Source organism: Heterocephalus glaber, unplaced genomic scaffold (genome assembly GCF_053883595.1).
Source record: "Heterocephalus glaber isolate CG9 unplaced genomic scaffold, H.glaber_assembly_v1.0 deba00001457, whole genome shotgun sequence".
NCBI lineage: Eukaryota > Metazoa > Chordata > Mammalia > Rodentia > Bathyergidae > Heterocephalus > Heterocephalus glaber.
In genome coordinates this window covers 42,683,045-42,700,409 of record NW_028258305.1, presented here as the reverse complement: position 1 = coordinate 42,700,409, position 17,365 = coordinate 42,683,045, and the positions used below count along the sequence as shown (strand labels likewise).

The 17,365-nt window shown below is 52.3% G+C and overlaps 1 protein-coding gene across 6 annotated transcripts in view; it reads right to left on the bottom strand.

Annotated features, from left to right (window-relative positions):
- Nucleotides 1–17,365, bottom strand: part of Adcy3 (adenylate cyclase 3) — an 86,225-nt gene that overhangs the window by 23,145 nt on the left and 45,715 nt on the right. For 5 of the 6 annotated variants that reach the window (XM_087216236.1, XM_087216237.1, XM_087216238.1 and 2 more), the window contains exon 3: nucleotides 14,496–14,645. The exons of the other annotated variant lie outside the window; for it this stretch is intronic. In XM_087216236.1, coding sequence (XP_087072362.1) covers nucleotides 14,496–14,645 — 150 coding nt within the window. The remainder of the gene's footprint in view (nucleotides 1–14,495; nucleotides 14,646–17,365) is intronic. 6 annotated transcript variants of the gene reach the window in all.

Here is a 17,365-nt window from a genome sequence, read left to right as displayed (position 1 = left end):
AATCAACTGAATTGGACATTTCACAAAAACAAGGTACAAATGGACAATAAATATATGAAAAAACGTTGAACATGTGTAGCCACCAGGGAAATGCAAATTAAAACTACACTGGAATTCCCTCTCACCCAAGTCGGAATGGCTAACATTGAGAACACAAACAATGACACTGGCAAGGATGGGGCAGGAAGGAACCTTCTACACTGCTGGTAGGAAAGCAAATTAGAACAGTCCTGTGGGAGTCAGTATGCAGGGTCCTCAGAAAACTAAAGGAAGAGCTACTCTCAGCTCACCTGTACCACTCCCCAGTCAGGTCAGCACTCTAGCGAGTCTTATATACCTGTGCTTACCACAGCACAATCCCAACAGCCAAGATGTGGACACGCACCCAGGTGAATGGACAAAGAGAATGTGGTATACAGGACCCCGGGAGTATTTTTCAGCCATAAAGAATGAAATTATGTCTTTTTTTTTTTTTCCTCTGGTACTGGAGATCAAACTCGAGACCTTGCACTTGTCAGGCAGGCACCAGTACCACTAAGCTAAATCCCCGGCCCCAAAATTATGTCATTTGCAGCAAAATGGAAGTGGAGATCATCATGTTCAGCAAAATAAGCCAGACTCAGAAAGACAAGTATCACGTGTTTTCTCTAATATGTAGACTCTTTAAACAGATACCATGAAAGTAGCCAAAGACTATTTGATAAGAGGAAGCAAATAAAGGGGAAGGGGTATAAGGGTGGGGAATGGGGGTATACAAAATTTTTTTTTTTGGTACTGGGGATCAAACTCGGGTCCTTGCACTTGCAAGGCAGGCACCAGAACCACTGAGCCAAATCCCTGGCCCTACAAAATTTTATCATTAAGAGATCATGATGTTGAGAGGAATTTATTGAGGTGAAAATGTGCCCACTACATGGTTAAATGAAACAGCAGGTTACAACACAGTATATATGGAGGGCCGGGGATTTAGCTCAGTGGTTTCGCTGCCTGCTATGCAAGCACAAGGACCTGAGTTCCGATCCCTGGTACCAAGGAAAAAAAGTATAATTTGGGCCAGGGATTTAGCTCAGTGGTCCCGCTGCCTGCCTTGCAAGTGCAAGGACCCGAGTTCAATCCCCGGTACCAAAAACAAACAAAAAAACCAAAACAACACAGTATATATGGTATTCCCAATTCATCATTTTCAAAAATGCATTAATATATAGAGATATCAAGGAACTGTCTAGAATGGGGTTCACTGAACTGTTGCAATCTCTCAAGAGTGAGATAGTACGCCTATGTTCCTTTCTGACTTGTGCTATTATAAAATGTTTCTAAGTGGAGAAAATTAAGAATTGCTGTAAGTATGCGAAGCAGCGGATGTGTTAATTAGCTTGATTGCAGTAATCGATTCACAGTGTATACGTATCTCAAAACATGACGTAAGCCTTAAATATATGACTGTTTGTCGACTGTACTCAATAAAAACAAATAAAAAATGAAGGTGATCAAATAAATTTTTAAAATGTTTAAAAAGATCACGATGGCCCCTTTCACCGAGAAGGCACCAAAAGCAAAGAAAGTCTGGCCCCTCCCGAAGCCAAAGCCAAGGGAGAGGCTTTGAAGCCACGAAAGCAATGCCCAGAAGGTGTCCATGGCCATGAAGAAAAGACTGGCCTGTCCATCCCTCACTGGTGGCCCAGTGGCCCAGGACGCTGTGGCTCTGCAGGGAGCCCCGACACCCCTGGGAGAGGCCCAGGAGAATACATCTGACCACACTGCCACTGTCAGGTCCCCCAGCATGGAGCTCTTCCCGAAGAAGGCAGCAGGCAATACCACACCTGTGTTCCTTGTGGATTTCAGGGCCACCAAGTGCCAGATCAAACAGGCTGTGAACAAGCTTGGCGACACTGACAGGGCTGACGGAGAGAAGAGGGCACGCGTATGACTCCTGATTATGATGCTTTGGATGTTCCAACAAAACTGGGATCCTCTAAACTGAGTCCAGCTGGCTGATTCTAAATATATTTTTCACCATAAGAAAAACTGATCATTATGAAAACTGTCATAACAAGAGAATGATGACAGAGAAGTACAGGATGCAAAATCGTACTCTGTGAAGACAACGTGCATATCAATAAAGACAGAAGGATACAAAAGGGAAAGGATCCTTTAACTTGGGGGGTTCGAATTAAGAGAAAACTGCAAATGTTTTTCACGTTGCTATATGGCGGTGGTAGCTCTTCTTCTAAAAATACTTTTTAAACAGTAAACACAACACTTCCTGTTGCCTCCAGCTGTGATTGTAACCCTGACCCTAACTTCTCTGCAACCGCCCCAGTTTTCTTGGGGAAGCTTCATTCCTTCGGCACGCACTGGGCGTTCTCTTAAGCCTCTGTTCAAAGTATAAAATCTTCCAAAAGGAAAACTGCAGAAGACACAGAGGATGGATTTAATAGGGGTTTACTCCACAGTGATCTGGTGAAACGTCCAGGATGATTTTCCAAAGGGCTAAGGGAATGATCTCCCTGAAACTGACTGCAGGAGAACAGAATGGGGGGTGGTGTATCACTCCTGGAGGGGCAGAGTCTGCCTTTCTGAGATGCTGTCACAATGAAAATGAATTTTCAGCATGAAGTGGTGAACTAAACAGGCCCTGGTGGTATGGACAGAAAGTAAGAGCCCTGGGCCCATCCACCACCAGGTCCTCTGCCCAGGTCCCCCTACTCCCCGAGGAAGACCACAGCACCCGGCCTTCATCGGGGACCATGGAGCCTGGGCATCTGAGGGTGAAGTGGGGTCACAGAGCCAACCTCAGGAGTGTGGAAAAGGGAGGAGATGCATTTGCAGGCCCAGGAGAGAAGGCTAAGGAGGTGAGGCTGTCGGGAAACAGACTGCAGCTTTCAGACAGGGAAGGGGCTCTCGGGTCACACAGTGCAGCGTGTGCGGGCCTGAGAGGTGGAAGCCCTCGCTCCCTGACAGCAGCCGAGAAGGCCATGGAAGGAGCTCAAGCCCAGAAGGAAAGCTGGCCCACGGGAGGCAGGCTGGCCAAATCCCGGAGCCCAGGCCTGGGGCTGACGGGCCCTGCACCAAGGGAAGAAGGCAACAGGTTTGTTCTCTCTCCAGCCCTGCTCTGCCTCGACAGTTACCCTAAAACTAACATGGTGACAAAGGCAAGACCCTGACCATCTGTGGGAAACGAACCAAAACCTGGAGAAAGAAAAAGTCCTGAAAGTCACCAGGAAGCTTTCTGCATGGCTTCTCCCGGGCAGTGGGCAGCCCCGGGATGGGCTGGAGGGTTGGCAGGGGCGCCTGGGCCCCAGGGGGAGAGGCCACAGCAGGCTGAGGCAGGGCACTTGGCCTCCTGACCTCCTGGGCAGGCTCTCTTCACCTGGAACAGAGAGCCGCGGAGCTGCTCAGCTGTCCCTGCCAGGGCCGTCTGCCAGCACGGCCTCCGCCAGCATTAGCCTCTCTGCAGCACTGACTCAGGCCAGGCTTCGCACTTGGCGAACGCAGGGCTGAGATGCAGGAAGGAGGCCAGCGTCACTCCCAGGGGTCCTGAGTTGTTACAGCTGATGCTCTGATGAGGCGCTCATGAGTTAATTACAGCAAGGCAGCCAGGAGGGATTTGGACAAACGAACTTGGCTGGTGAGAAGCTAGGTATTCACAACATCCTGTGAGATGGGAAGGAGACCAGCAATGTCCAGGTGTGTGTGCGCGTGCACGGCAGCCCGAATGCACGCAAGCATCTACAGTATCTGCAAGAGGTGTGTGTGAGCTGCCTGTCTGTAGGAGGCGCAGCTTCCTACATACATGCTGCATGCTTGTGTACAAATAGAGACGTGTCACTGTGACACACCAAAGGCTATGAGCAAACCCATAAGTGTTCAGCAAACTGACCTCTCCTGATCCTGTTCTTAATTTATCCAAATTCTGGGGAGTTTCCGGGTCCTCTGGAAGCCAGAATGTCACCGGATCCCACCAGGGGCCTGCCCGTCCTAGCCTGACTAAGCAGAGGTGGCTGTGGGAGGCAGGAAATGAGGAGCAGGAAGACCAGGCCTGCAGCCTGGGGAGGTCCGGGCCCAAAGAGCTCGCCATTCTGGACAAGGACCCTGTGTGAAATCTAGAAACTCCAGTGCTGCTGCCACTCAGGGGCCCACATGTGCTGTTCCTATCCAAAGGATGGGGTCACCACGATCTAAGTACAGTAGTTGGTCATCTGTGCAGAGAAGGTCAAAGGAGACCAGTACTCCAAAGAGCTCCAGGGGGCAGAAGGTCCTGATCACATGGGAGACGACTGGTCTCCCAGGGACCCATGTGGAGGCCACTGGCCTGGAGTCCTAGACAGTCCCCAAGGACAGGGGCCTCTGTGTAGGCCAAGGTAGCTGCAGCCTCAGGAGAGAGACAGCCACGTGTGTGGTGCCTGGAGCGCTCGCCAGACATAGCAGGCACTGAGCAGGCACTCCATGGAGGTTTGGTAAGTTAACGAGCTGTCAACTGGAGATGTGGCCCAAGGGGTGAACCATCACCCTAGAAGGTACTGCCAGAACTTTCCTCGGTTACAGAACGGTGCTGTGAAGGTCTTGTCTGCTGTGGAGCCCCTGCCCAGATGCAGCTATGTTCAGGTCCTGCACTAAGGGGCCTGGTCACAAGGTGAACGTTTCGCTCTTGTGTTGCTAGGTCCTTTCCCTTTCCAAGGCAGTTAAAAACCCAGGTTATTTTACAGAACGTGTAAGTCTGTAAGGGTTATACATTTTTAAAACTCTGAGGAGGTCAAACAAAACAGATGCCAGCAGGTGCAGGGCCTATCTGACAGATCCTCCTGGAGAGCAGACCTTCTTCACGGAGCCCTCAGCAGGCTAAGTGTCCACTAGTAAACGAGTTCTTTCATTCTCAAATGAAACAAGCCCATCAAGGGCCTGACACTAGGTAGGTGTTCAGTGGAACTTCCGGTATCACCAAACAGAACTTCATTCTTACAGCCAGGGGAGGGCAGAACACATGGCCACTCCGGCCACTGTGACCCCGAGACTGGGGGGGAAGAAAGTGCTCGGGAGGTCACAGCAAGGGCAGGAGAGCCCTGGCGACACAGCTGTTCAAGGGGCCATTAGCTGCGCTGTCCTCACCACCTATGCCCAGGGCCACCTGGACGCTGCAAGGTCCTCCCACTGCCACCAGGAGCCACCAGGGCTTTAGGACAGCGATGGCAAACCTTTTAGAGCTTTCAATGATAACAAACGGCCCACTGGTTCCCCACCGCTGCCTTAGGACATCCTGCCCCTGCGGGCTCCACGCCTGCATCCACGCCCGCGTCTGTTTTTCTACATCCGGGAATGCTGAGACGAGACGCAGTGAGATCCCGAGGTAGGAAGTAGAGGCAGGAGAAGCACTCATCCCTCCTTTGTGTCAGGGAGTCACCTTCGGGCTTTTCTCACAGCAAGCGCCAGTCAAGGCTAAATCAGCAACCCAGCCTGTTGGCTACGGCAAGGAGGCTAAGAGAGCGAGTGTGGCCCAAGGCTGGCGCTGGGCGGGTGTCCGTGCGTGGCCCCCAGGCGGCAAGTAAGAGGCAGGTGTGCTCTTCCTCCCAAGCCAACCTTTTGCCCAGGCCGTTGCCAGGGCAACTACAGCACTCGGGGTTGGCCCTGGAAGCCCAACAACCCCAGGAGGCAACTGGCCTCCCTCACCACCCTCCTGGGTAAGACCGGGCTCAAGGTTGAGGAGACTGCACTTGTCCTCAGAGCACGAGGCCTGGGGCGGGAGGGGGAAGCAGCCGGGCCAAGGTCAGGGCGGAATGGGGTTCGGGAGAAGCAGCAGACGTGAGCTCCCACAAGAGAGGCCTGGGCCCAGGGCCCAAACTCAGGCTCCTGGAGGGAGGCTGACTCTCAGGCCGGGTCACCACCTAGCTAACTGGCACAAAACGGCACCGCCCAGCACCATGGTCTGGGGCCAAGTTGGGGCAGAGGGACGGGGTTGGCAGCCGTTGGGCTCCTGTGCTCTCTCTCACAGGAGCCGAGCAGAAAGCCAGCCTGCCCCCGCCACGCTCGCCAGGGGCCGGCAATGGACACGGTGGCTGGAGTCCCGGGGCCCCATCGCACTCCAGTGTCCCCGCCCGGCCTCCCCGCCGCCAGCGTGGGCAGCAAGGCCCCTCTCCCCCCAGAGAAGGGCCAGCCACACAGCAGGCTGCCCTATGGTCACCTGGGATCCCAACAGACAGTGCCGACTTCTGAGCCCTCCAACCAGAGGAGAGGAGGCACAGAGCCCGAGGTCCACGCAGCCCCGCTTCCCGGCAGGTAAAGGCCACCAGGCGCCCTTCCCAGCCAGGTCTGTCCCTGGCAGCTATAAAGGATGCTGCTTTGCACCCCAACACCACACTCAGAGCACATCTCACCCACACAGCCTTGGAGGGGGCCAGGCCCAGCTCTGCCGGCAGAGGGGCTGGGGCTGGGCCGGGCCAGGCCAGGCAGTGTAGCAAAGGTACGGGTCCCAGACTCTTCTCCTCACCCAGGGGCTCTCCATCTCCATCTGCCCAGTGCGCGGGACATGCCGTCCTGCTGAACAGGTGGAAGGGGACCTTTGCACAGAGGGACTCGGTCCTTCCCAGGGGACGACGGCCATCTGCCACCCAACCCCGAAGAGGGCAGTCATCTCCCCAAGGGAGAGAAAGACCCCTGGGCAGTGCCAGAGAACCCTGGGCAGGACCCCTGTGGCCAGCGGCCTCACTGTGCAGCAGAGGAGGCAGGTGAGATGCGGGGAGGGACTGATCTGTGAAGGCCACACAGCCCAGGAGCAGGGCGCCTCCCTCCTGCCGCCTGCCCAAGGCCGATTAGGAAACAAGACAGGTGCACACTGACACAGCAGAGACAGCCCCAGGCCTGGTTTCTGAAAGGAGGCTGCTCCACCAGGAGGAGAATTAGTGCCATCCCAGCACCGCTTGAGCCTTAGGAGACAGCTCAGCACTGCACACAGGCAGCCTCGCTGGCCCTGACCTCATGGCCTCAGGTCCACATCAGCCTCTGCTTTCCTGCCAGTGCTTCCTGCCTGTTGGCCGCTTTCCTCTCTCCCAGGGCAAGAGAAGGTGACAGGGGACCATGCAGCTTCCTTGCCCAGCCACACTCAGCTCCGCTCCCAGGTGGCACCAGCACAAGCTCTTGGGGATGCGAAATCAGCCACCCGCGTCAGCCCAGCACCTGGGACGGGCGACCTCTGTCCTGCCTGGCCCTGGGGAAGGGCACACAGCCCAGCCAGCTCCCACCCACCCCCACCTCACTTCCAGCCAGCGGTCCCCAGGGCCAGGGCTGCGTCACAGCAGCAAACAGCACCAAAGGGTTTCACGGTTTTCACACTCACCCCTCCACTTTCTCATGCCATGTGATTCCCAAACAACCCTTGACAATATTTTTTTTAACTCCAATTTTTAAGAAGACTAAACTGAAATAGGGAAGCAAAGTATCAAGGTCACACCGGGAGAAAGTGGGAAAGCAGGGCTTGCTGTCCCCGGACAATGCTGGCAAAAGGGCTGGATACAAATCCCAGGTCCAAGTTCACCAGTGGGGCTTCTCCGTCTTGTGCGGACTCTGTGGTCAGCCACAGGGACAGGAGCAGGCACAGGGCAGCAGGAGAGTGAGAGGACCTGGGTCTGAAGTCCTCCCTCTCGAGGACCATCCCAGGGAACTGGGGGTTCTCAAAGCAAGTAAGTCTTCTCTAGATAAACAAGGCAAAGTTAAGCGCCTAAGTGCACTCCCATTCATTGTGGGGAGGAATATAAACTGTTTGAGCCTGTATATGAGACAATTTGGCAGTATTTATCAACACTGAAAATGCACATGGCTGCTTCCTCAAAAAGTTAAACACTGAACTACCATATGACCTAGCAGTCCCACTTCTGGGTATGTCCCCCTAAGAAGAGAAGGCAGAGACTGACAGATCTTACGCATCTATGCTCATAACAGCTCTACTCTCAATGGACAAAGGGGTAAACAACCAAAGGACACCTCTCAGGTATCCCATGGGTGCACACGCTGAGGGGCCTGGCCTGGAAAAGGAAGGGAATTCCTCGAGGACCGTGACACAGATGACACCTGAAGACTTTAGGTGAAATGGAAGGAGCCAGGCACAAAAGGGGAATTATCGCAGGATTCCTCTTATATGACATACCTAGAATAGGGAACGTCATTGAGACAGAAAGCAAACTAGTACTTCCCAGAGGCTGGGCAGGAGGAATTATTACTGACTGCCCAGAGACTTTCTGTTTGGGAAGATGAAAAAGTTCTGGACATGGATAGTGGTGACAGCTGCATGACATTTTGAATGTACTTAGTGCTATTAAATTGTACACTTAAATTGGTTAAATTGTAAATTTTACACTCTGTGTATTTTACCACAGTAAAATAAAATGTGTAATTTTACCACAATAAATAAAACGTGGAATTGCCTGTGCCCTTTGATCCAGCAGTTATATTCTCCAGATATATGTGCACAAGCATGACATGGTGTCCCTGTGAGAAAATTAATTACAGCAGTGTATACAGTAGCAAAATACTGGAAATAATCTACATGTCCACCTACAGGATCCCATGGAAGACTACATAATGGAATACAATAGCCATTACTATAGTCCATGTACTTTTTAATGTTTCGAAGATAAACTTAAAACATTTAAAACTAAAGCCCAGGGCCGGGGATTTAGCTCAGTGGTTTCGCCGCCTGCTGCGCAAGTGCAAGGACCCGAGTTCGGTCTCCAGTACCAAAAATAAATAAATAAATAAATAAATAAAATAAAATAAAAATAATGCGCAGCTTTTGCTTCTTGCTATTATAGAGGAGCTTATACCAGACCAACCCTTCAGTCAAGAACAACTATAAAAACTGAATAAGTACAAAAAATACAAACAAACAATGACAGCTGGGTGACAACAATGGGAAACAACTAAGGTAGCTAAGACTTGAGGGACAAGATTCAGAGGAGAGAGAAACACATACTGACAGCCTTCCCTGGAGGCCAGGGTGAGGAGCCGAGCAGAGAGCATGGAAGGTCGCCCCAGGGCTGGAGAAACGTGAGTGCTGAGCAAAGCTTCCAAGGCAGAGAGAGCAAAGGGCTGCCATGCCGAGGAAAGAGAAGCACAGAAGAGCGAGCTGCTTCCTGTCCTCTGTTCCCCCATGAATCCAAGCAGGAAGTGATATCAAAGAGGCTACAAAGGGCCGCTTCGGTTCCATGGTGCTGGGAGGCCTGGGTCCCCAGAGGGGTCAGCCTTCCAGCCAGGACCCTGTTGCATGATGTCCCAGGAGCTGGCACACAGCACTGCAGACCAGTGCCCAGGCCGGCCGGCCTCGAGTCACCTTCGCCCCACGCCGGGTCACGGTGATCTGTCGCTGCAGGAAAACAAATCTCCCTGGACAGACACAACACCACTCAGAGCTGCTGCCATTTTCCATGCACAATGTCCAGTATTTAATAACAAAGTGCCAGGCTGCCGGAGATCCAATGTATTCCAGATACTATGGCTGTCAGTCAGGGCTGTAAAATAAATGTTTCATAAGTTCCCAAAATAGATGACATCATGGTCTACTTCACCAGAGAACTGAAGTCCAGTCTTACATATTAAATGGAAATTCAAGAACTGAAAACACACAATAATTGAAATTAAGGACTTAATAAACGAGCAGAGGATTTGACAAGGACTGATTTGACAAAGCAGAAGTAAACTGGAAGTCAGGTACAGTATATTTAATCTGAAGCACAGAAAGGAAAAAAAGATTCAGAACGGGAAAGAGGCTGAGTATGGAACATAATAAAAATATCTGTCAAGGAATTTTAGAAGGAGAGGGAAGTGCAGCAGGAGCAATAAAAAGACATTGGCTGAAAATCTGCAAGCCGGCCATTCGAGAAACTCTTCTAACTCCACTGATAACTACAGAGAAGACTCCAAGGCACATCACTGTAAAACCGTGGGAAGACAAGGCAAAAAGAACAATGCAGGGCCAGGGGTTTAGCTCAGTGGCGCCACACCTGCCTCCCAAGCACAAGGTCCTGAGTTCGATCCCTGGTACCAAAAAAAAAAAAGGAAAAGCAACCGGAGAGAATAATAAGCATTAATGCAGCAGAGTGACGCAGGCCTGACTGCAGCAATGATGGAGCCTGAGGGTAGCAGAAGGCACCCCCGAGAGGCTGCTGTAAAAAGCTCCCAACCGAGAATCCCTTATCTGCAAAAAGCCTTGCTGTGATTTGACTGTGCTGGCCCCACATCCAGGCGCTGACAGGATGGCAGTGCCAAGAGGTGGGGCTGTCAGGGTGGCAGCTTTGAGGACTGCTCTTCACACAGCAAGCGGCTAGCAGCCCATCTGCCACACGAGGATGCACAACAGGCCGTCACCAGGCCAAACACCGGGCTTGGACTTCCTGCCCACCAGAACTGTTAGAAACACATTTCTGTCCTTTATCTGTATCCAGTTTCAGGTATTCTGTTATAGCAGCACAAAATAAACTAAGGCAGGTGTCTTTCACAAATAAAAACAAAATAAACACATTTCCAGACAATAAGAAATGGAGGGGCTGGGGGTTTAGCTCAATGGTTCCACCGCCTGCCTCATAAGGGCAAGGTCCTGAGTTCGATCCCTGGTACCAAAAAAAAAAAAGAATTAAGATGCTATGTACATGTATCAATTCCCCACAATGAATGTCATCATATGTGTTGCAAACATGGACTAATAAAATTTTAAGAAATGGAGAAAATTTACTGCTGACAGGGCTGCATGAAAAACGATACTAAAGGGGATTCTTTAAGATGAAGCAGAGAGGGCTGGGGATTTAGCTCAGTGGTTTTGCCACCTGCTGTGCACACGCAAGGACCCGAGTTCTATCCCCGGTACAAAAAAAAAGATGAAGCACAGAAATAAAGACAGAATGGGGCACAATCGAGAGGGCAAAGCTGTGGGTGAATATAAGTAGTGAACAGTAACTGCATCAGACAATCATAATAATGTCTGTGGGGTTTTAAATATATGTTCAATTAAAATTCATGACAACAACAGCCAGAAAATGGGGGCAGCAGATGGTTAAATGAAGCTTAAGTTTTGCAAAGTCTCTGCATTATGACCAAAAGGATAAAAGAATTAGTTTGAGGTAGATGCAAACATGACATAAATGATACTTACTACTATTTTATTTTCTTTTTTTTGGTACCGGGGATTGAACTCGGGTCCTTGCGCTTGCGCAGCAGGCAGAGAAACCACTGAGCTAAATCCCCGGCCCACTACTATTTTACTTTCAAAGATATTTAAACACAGTTTGCAGAATACACATGATTCTCAAGGGCATCAAAACTGACCGCATGTATGTTCTCTGACCACAGTAGAATTAAACTAAAAATCAACAGCAAAAGCATAATTTTAAACAAATCCCCAAATGTTCAGAAACTAATCAATATGCTTCTAAGTAGCCCATGGATCAAATATATTTCAATGAAACTAGAAACTACATTGAACTAAACGACCATGATAATATGACATATTAAAACTTACAGGGTAAGCTAAAGCAATTCTAATAAGGAAAATCTATAGCATTAAATGCAAGTTTGGGAAAAGAAAAACTGAAAATTATTTAAGTTCCATCTCAAGAAGGTAGAAAGGCCACAAAGTAAAACCAAAGAAAGTAAAAAAGAGAAGATGACCCAATCAAAAGCATAAATTAATGAATTATAGACAGGAAGTGTAACAAAGACAAGGAAAGTAACAAAGACATAAGGTGGTGACCAAAGAGGCTAAAACGTTAAACCCTAGCAAGAAAAAAAGGGGAAAAAAATCTAATGGCATAAATTATCAGTAACCAAAAAAAAAGGGAACATTACTATAAATCTCCCCACAGAATGTGGTGTAGCCATGAGGCCACAGCCAGCCGAGGACATGGAGAGGAGGTGAAGTAGCAGCTGATCTCGCTCTCAGCTGAGGGGCACACAGGAGCGGGCAGCAGAAGCCCAGCCCTGCAAGGTGACAGCAAGCAGTCCCACAGAGCCCCACTCACCCCGAGACCAGCTCTCCTGGTGAGAACTAGCCCAATGTCCTACTCAGGGTGGGTGTGATTTGGGCCAGACGGATTCATCCTCTGATGGACATTTAGGTCACCTGCTGTGTGCCCCAGAGGCCCGGGGAGGGCCACTAGCACCTCGTCCTCCCCTTCTGAGTAATTTCAGCCTCTCTCTTGCAGGACCATTGTGTGCTCTGCTGGCACAGGTGGGCAGCAAATGCAGAAGTGCCCGACGCAGGCCACTCCAGAGTCCCAGGGTCCAGGCACCCAGGAAAGGCCTCGCTGCCAGGCCCCAGGCTGCAGCACCAACCCTCAGAGAGTGATGCTCATGGGCCCCTGCACCCCAGCTGGCCTGCGACTGTGGTCAAGCTCTGCAGGCACAAAGCACCTCTGTCTGTGCTTCCCGTCTGACCCCGCAGGAACCCTGCAAGGCTCTTTCAGCACCTCTGCTTTACAGGTGAGGAAAGCAGGCTCTCAGAGGTACAAGAGCACTCTGGCCTGGGTAACAAACCCACTGGCCAGGGCCAGGGATGTAGCTCAGTGGTGCTGCGTCTGCCTGGCAAGTGCAAAGTCCTGAGTTCGATCTCCGGTATGGGGTAGGAACGACCCACCAGCCAAGAAAAGCAAGGACCTGATGGATTCACTGCTGAATTCTACAAGAACCTCTGGGAGGACATAGAGCCAATAACCCTCAAATTCCTTATGAAATTAAAAGGGAAGGAGTACTCCAAAGTCATTCTTGGAAGTCAGCGTCACTCTGATTCCCAAACCGGACAATCACTTGACTGAAAAAGAAAAGTACAGGCCAATCTCTTTCATGAACATAGATGCAAAAATCCTCAATAAGATATTGGCGAATGATCAAAAAGACCACACATCACGATCAAGCAGGTTGCATCTCAGGGATGCAGGGGTGGCTGGACATACGCATATCAGTAAATGTGCTACACCACTGTCATGGCTTGTGTCTAGATGTCGCCAAAGCCTCATACAGTCATAGGTGGGGAGTTTCAGACATGGCTGGATTAGCTGTGTGAATGTGGATGGAGAGTGTGATGCTGGGATTGAGGGCGTGGACAGTGGAAGCCCCACCCTGGGTAGGGGTGGCACCAATAGGAGGCTCACAGCCTGGAAGGAATATAAAGGGAGAGAGTGAAGGAGGCTGGCTGCTGGCTCCTGCTGCCTCCTGTCTACCCTCCCATGGAGGGGTCCCTGTGATGTCCCTCTGCCATGGTGCTGTGCCTTGTAGCCAACCAACTATGGAATGAAACGTCTACAAAATGTGAGCTAAATAAAACCTTTCCTCCTTTAACTTCTGGGTGCCGGGTATTTTGTCTCAGCAATGAGAAAACTATTTTATCTTCCAGCCCATTAGGTATTTCAGCTTCCTGCTGCCTTGAAATAAGCAGCTCTCATGTGGCCTCGCTGCAGCCAGGATATTTCTGCCCAAAGCCACGGAGCCAGCTGACCCCCAACTGCACCCTCTGACGCCGAGAGGAAGAAGCCTTTCCTTCTCCGAGCTGTTACTCTCAGCTCTTCGGTTACGGTGACAAAGAGCTGACTGACAGGCGGCCCAACAGCGGTATTCCCTCCAGGCTCAGGACCCGAAACTACAGCCCCATCCACCTCTGAGGCAGGGTCATGAAAACAACTCCAGTAGATCCAGAGCACACAGGACCTTGTGAACACAAAATGATGCAGTCCCCAGAGCAAAGGACCAGAGCGTTTCAAGAAGTGGAGATAAACCTGCAGATGACAGGAAATGGTGGGTAAAATCTCTGGAAGACCTTCAAAAAGCATCTGAGAGGAATTCAGACCGAAATCCATTTATGAGGCTGAGTCACAAGGGACCCAGGAGGACCATTCTGTCGTGCATTAGGCTGGAGCAGAGCCAGGAGACAGCGAGTGGGAAAAGCAGGGCCTTCTCCAGACGGAAAAGGGTAAACAGGGGGCCCAGGGACCGGGTGGTTTTCCCTCTGCTCAAGTGACTTAGAATGTAGTAAGGAAGAGGAGAGCTCTCACTCCCAGGGAGGGGCGTGGGGCTGCAGGATGGGTCCAGCCGCCCTCGGCACACAGTAGGTACACAGACCCAAACTGCCAGGGCCTGGGGACAGGGCAAGAATGGCAGAGAAGAAAAAGAACTCAAAAGAAACCCATCAACGCCTCCCATTTGAGAAAAGAACCCAGGGAGTCACTGCTGCGACTTGGGCAACGCATTTCTGTGAAAAGTGTACATTACTGAAAAAACAAACAGAAACGGGGGTAGAGGGAGGTCGAGGTCAAGCATGGAGACGACCTGGGGGAGTGATTCCCCCGCAGTCGTAAGCAGCCCTCAGGTGGCCGGGAGCCCACGCAGGGCCAAGCAGGTGAGCAAACAAGGGAGCCAGCTGAGAACTCCCAGCCCAGGGAGCCTGGCGCTGCGCTGGCTCCTCTCCTCCTGGCTTCCAGGCCCAAGGCCTCCCCACTGAACCCCTTCGGCAGCTCCCCACGCCTCACCTGCTGCTGGCTCTGCTCCTCCAAGTTCATCTTCACCTCCAGAGACTGGCGGGCCTCCAGGAAGGCCTTGCGGTGCTTCCGGTCGGCCATGTAGTAGGACATGACGCCCACGATGATGGCGCACAGGTAGAGGAAGACATTGGCCAGGATCTGCACCCCAAGGAGGAGGAGAGAAAAGGACAGTGGTGAAACGTCTCCGGGAAAGAGGGATGGGGCAGGCAGATGGTGACCACGAGCAACCCGGAGATGGCCAGGATGCGGGGAGGAGCCCGCTGGAGCTGACCTGGACGGGCTATTTAGGTCCCTGCCCCACCAGCCGCAGATGGGTGAGGCCCTTCCAAGGATGCGGCTCTGGGCCTGGGTGTGTGTGTGTGTGTGTGTGTGGCTTGGCTGAGGGGAGGCTGCTGTCCTTCCTACGGCACACTGTCGCCAACCGCGTCCTCCTGTGGGTGGCAGCAGGCCGGCACCACTCCTTCATCCGGTCACTCATTTGTTCAGTACCGACAGGGGCTCCGAGGCACTACGCTGATTCTTTGGAGCTAACTGGACCCCATGATGGCTGGACCTCACACCCTGGCATCAGTGAGCCTTCTCCAGGCAGGGCCTGTTTCCTGGTCTGGCCCCTTCCTGCTTCCCTGGGGCCAGCTCCTCACTTCCCCAGACCTGCTGTGCACAGTATCAGAGAATTACTCTTATCACCCAAAATGATAACCCGAAGAATGTGTGACAAGGATCCAGGTTTGGCTCAGGCTTGGTGGCCCCTGTGTAGGACAGTGTTTCTTTTCAGTGTCTGAAATAAAGCCCATATTTTCAGTCCAGTTGCAGGCACACACAGCAGGGAGCACGAACTCAGGAGCCCTCGCTCTGGGTGGCCTGGGTCAAACAGCCTTTCTGCTCACATGGGTGTGAGCGGAGGGGACACCGAGTCGGCCCTGCCTGGTCTTTGTGCACATCACTGCTGAGGGCACAGGGTGGGGCCGGGGAAGACTTGGTCCATGAAGCCTAGGGGTGGAGGCAGGAGAGGCCGTACGGGTCCCAGGCTGGCCAGAGTCTCACTGGCTGCTGAAGGCGGCTGCAGGCTCATGCTGTGCAGTTCCACGCCAGGGAACTCCCTGCAGCAGGCTCGCCTATTTCAGACAATTTTCCCAGGAGTCCAGGCACTGGGGTTCTCAGCGCCGGTCCCCTCCACCGGCCCCAAGGAGGCCCTCAGGGTACACTGCTCTGTCCCCTCCCCAAAGCCCCTCCCGGTGCCACCGTGGCTGGGAGGCCTACAAGGAGCTTGGCAGCCACAGGCCCAGGTGACCAGCAGGACTCGCAGCTCCCAAGCTCAGGGCAGGAAACCAACAGGTGACGCGGCCAAGCCACGGAAAGCCCACAAAGCTCAGGGACAGGAGTCGGCTTCGGGAGGGAGTTTCGGGATGAGCGAGTCGAGTCGTACTGGTGGGGAACAGGGTTCAAGGGACAGCATGGCCACAGGGGCACTGGTAAGCATGCAAACCAGGCGTGCAAACACCCCAGGTGACACAGATGAGCAGCCAGGGCTGGGAACCCCTTCCCGGCCTTCGTTTCCTTGCCTGTGATGTCACCTTAATACCACAACACTGTCCCTGACACAGGCACACACGCAGCCTTATCTTGCCTAGGGAGGTGACATTATTTCTATTTTACAGTAGAAAGAATTGCAATAAAGCAAAGTTTCAAAACTTCAGGACAAGATTTTTTCCCTCCCACTCAAAAAACCCACCTTAAAGCGCTCAGCTCATTCACGTATTGACAGCCCCCCTTTTCCCAGAAAGGACACTCGACATTTCTTAAACTAAGATTTAAAAAATCCGCTCACTCAGATAGCAGTCCTACAGCGCTTAGGTGTGAGCTGCACACATTTTCACCTGAGACAAAGAAGTACACCTGCAGATTCCCGCGGCTGCCACACCGGGCAGGAACTCTTAGCCCTACACTGCTAAAATTGAGGTGGCTCCTGTTTCAGATTTATAAATGGAAGTAGTAGGTCTCACTTAGGGAAAATGGATGTATCCTCAAAATACCTCTGAAAAAAGTGAGCTTCACTGTTTCAGCAGTGAGCCTGCTCCAGGCGGGCACTGGTGACCGTTGTGTGCCCTCAGGAGCTGCTGCCTGGCAGGAGAAGGAGAGGGAGATGGGCAGGCAGACGCTGTCATCCCCCAGACACAATCATCAGCACTGCTTCTCGTTGCAGGGTAAGGACTAAAGACTCAGGGGAAAATTCAGCCTGAATCCCGGTGAGAATCCGAAATGGATCTCTGCGTCACGATGACAAATGGGTTTCCTCAAATTGGGCCCTGAGTGCCACTGGTCTGGAATGAATTGCCCGGAGTGGGAGGGGTCTTCTTTTTCAGAACCCCCTCTCCCCGACAGGGCTTCCTTCCCTGCACCCCCAGCTCGCCCACCAGGCAGCCCCCCACACCTGGAGAGCCCCGCTCAGGCCCACCCACTCCAACACCTTCGCTGCCTGCACCACAAGCCGCCTCTGCTCTTCCCCACACCCTGTGTACACAGTGCCAGCACCACCTGCTGAGGAGCTGGCCTCCTCCATCAGGGACACTGGGGAAGGTGGGCCCTGCTGTCTTGCTCCCCGCTGCACCCCACGGCCACCACCAGGGGCTCAGGAAACCATGAGTTGCTGGACAGGACTGACCTGGGCGGTGACACCAAGGAGCATCAGCCATCAGGTTCGTGATGTTGCGACCCTGGGGCCTCCCAGACCCAGCTTCTGCTGCTCGGGCCTCCTCATTAACATCCCAGCCTCCCCCACCCAGCCCACCTAAGAACAAAGATGAAGGAAGGAGGCTCAGTGGACCACATGGGCTAGGATAGCACAGAGGGAGAGGAAG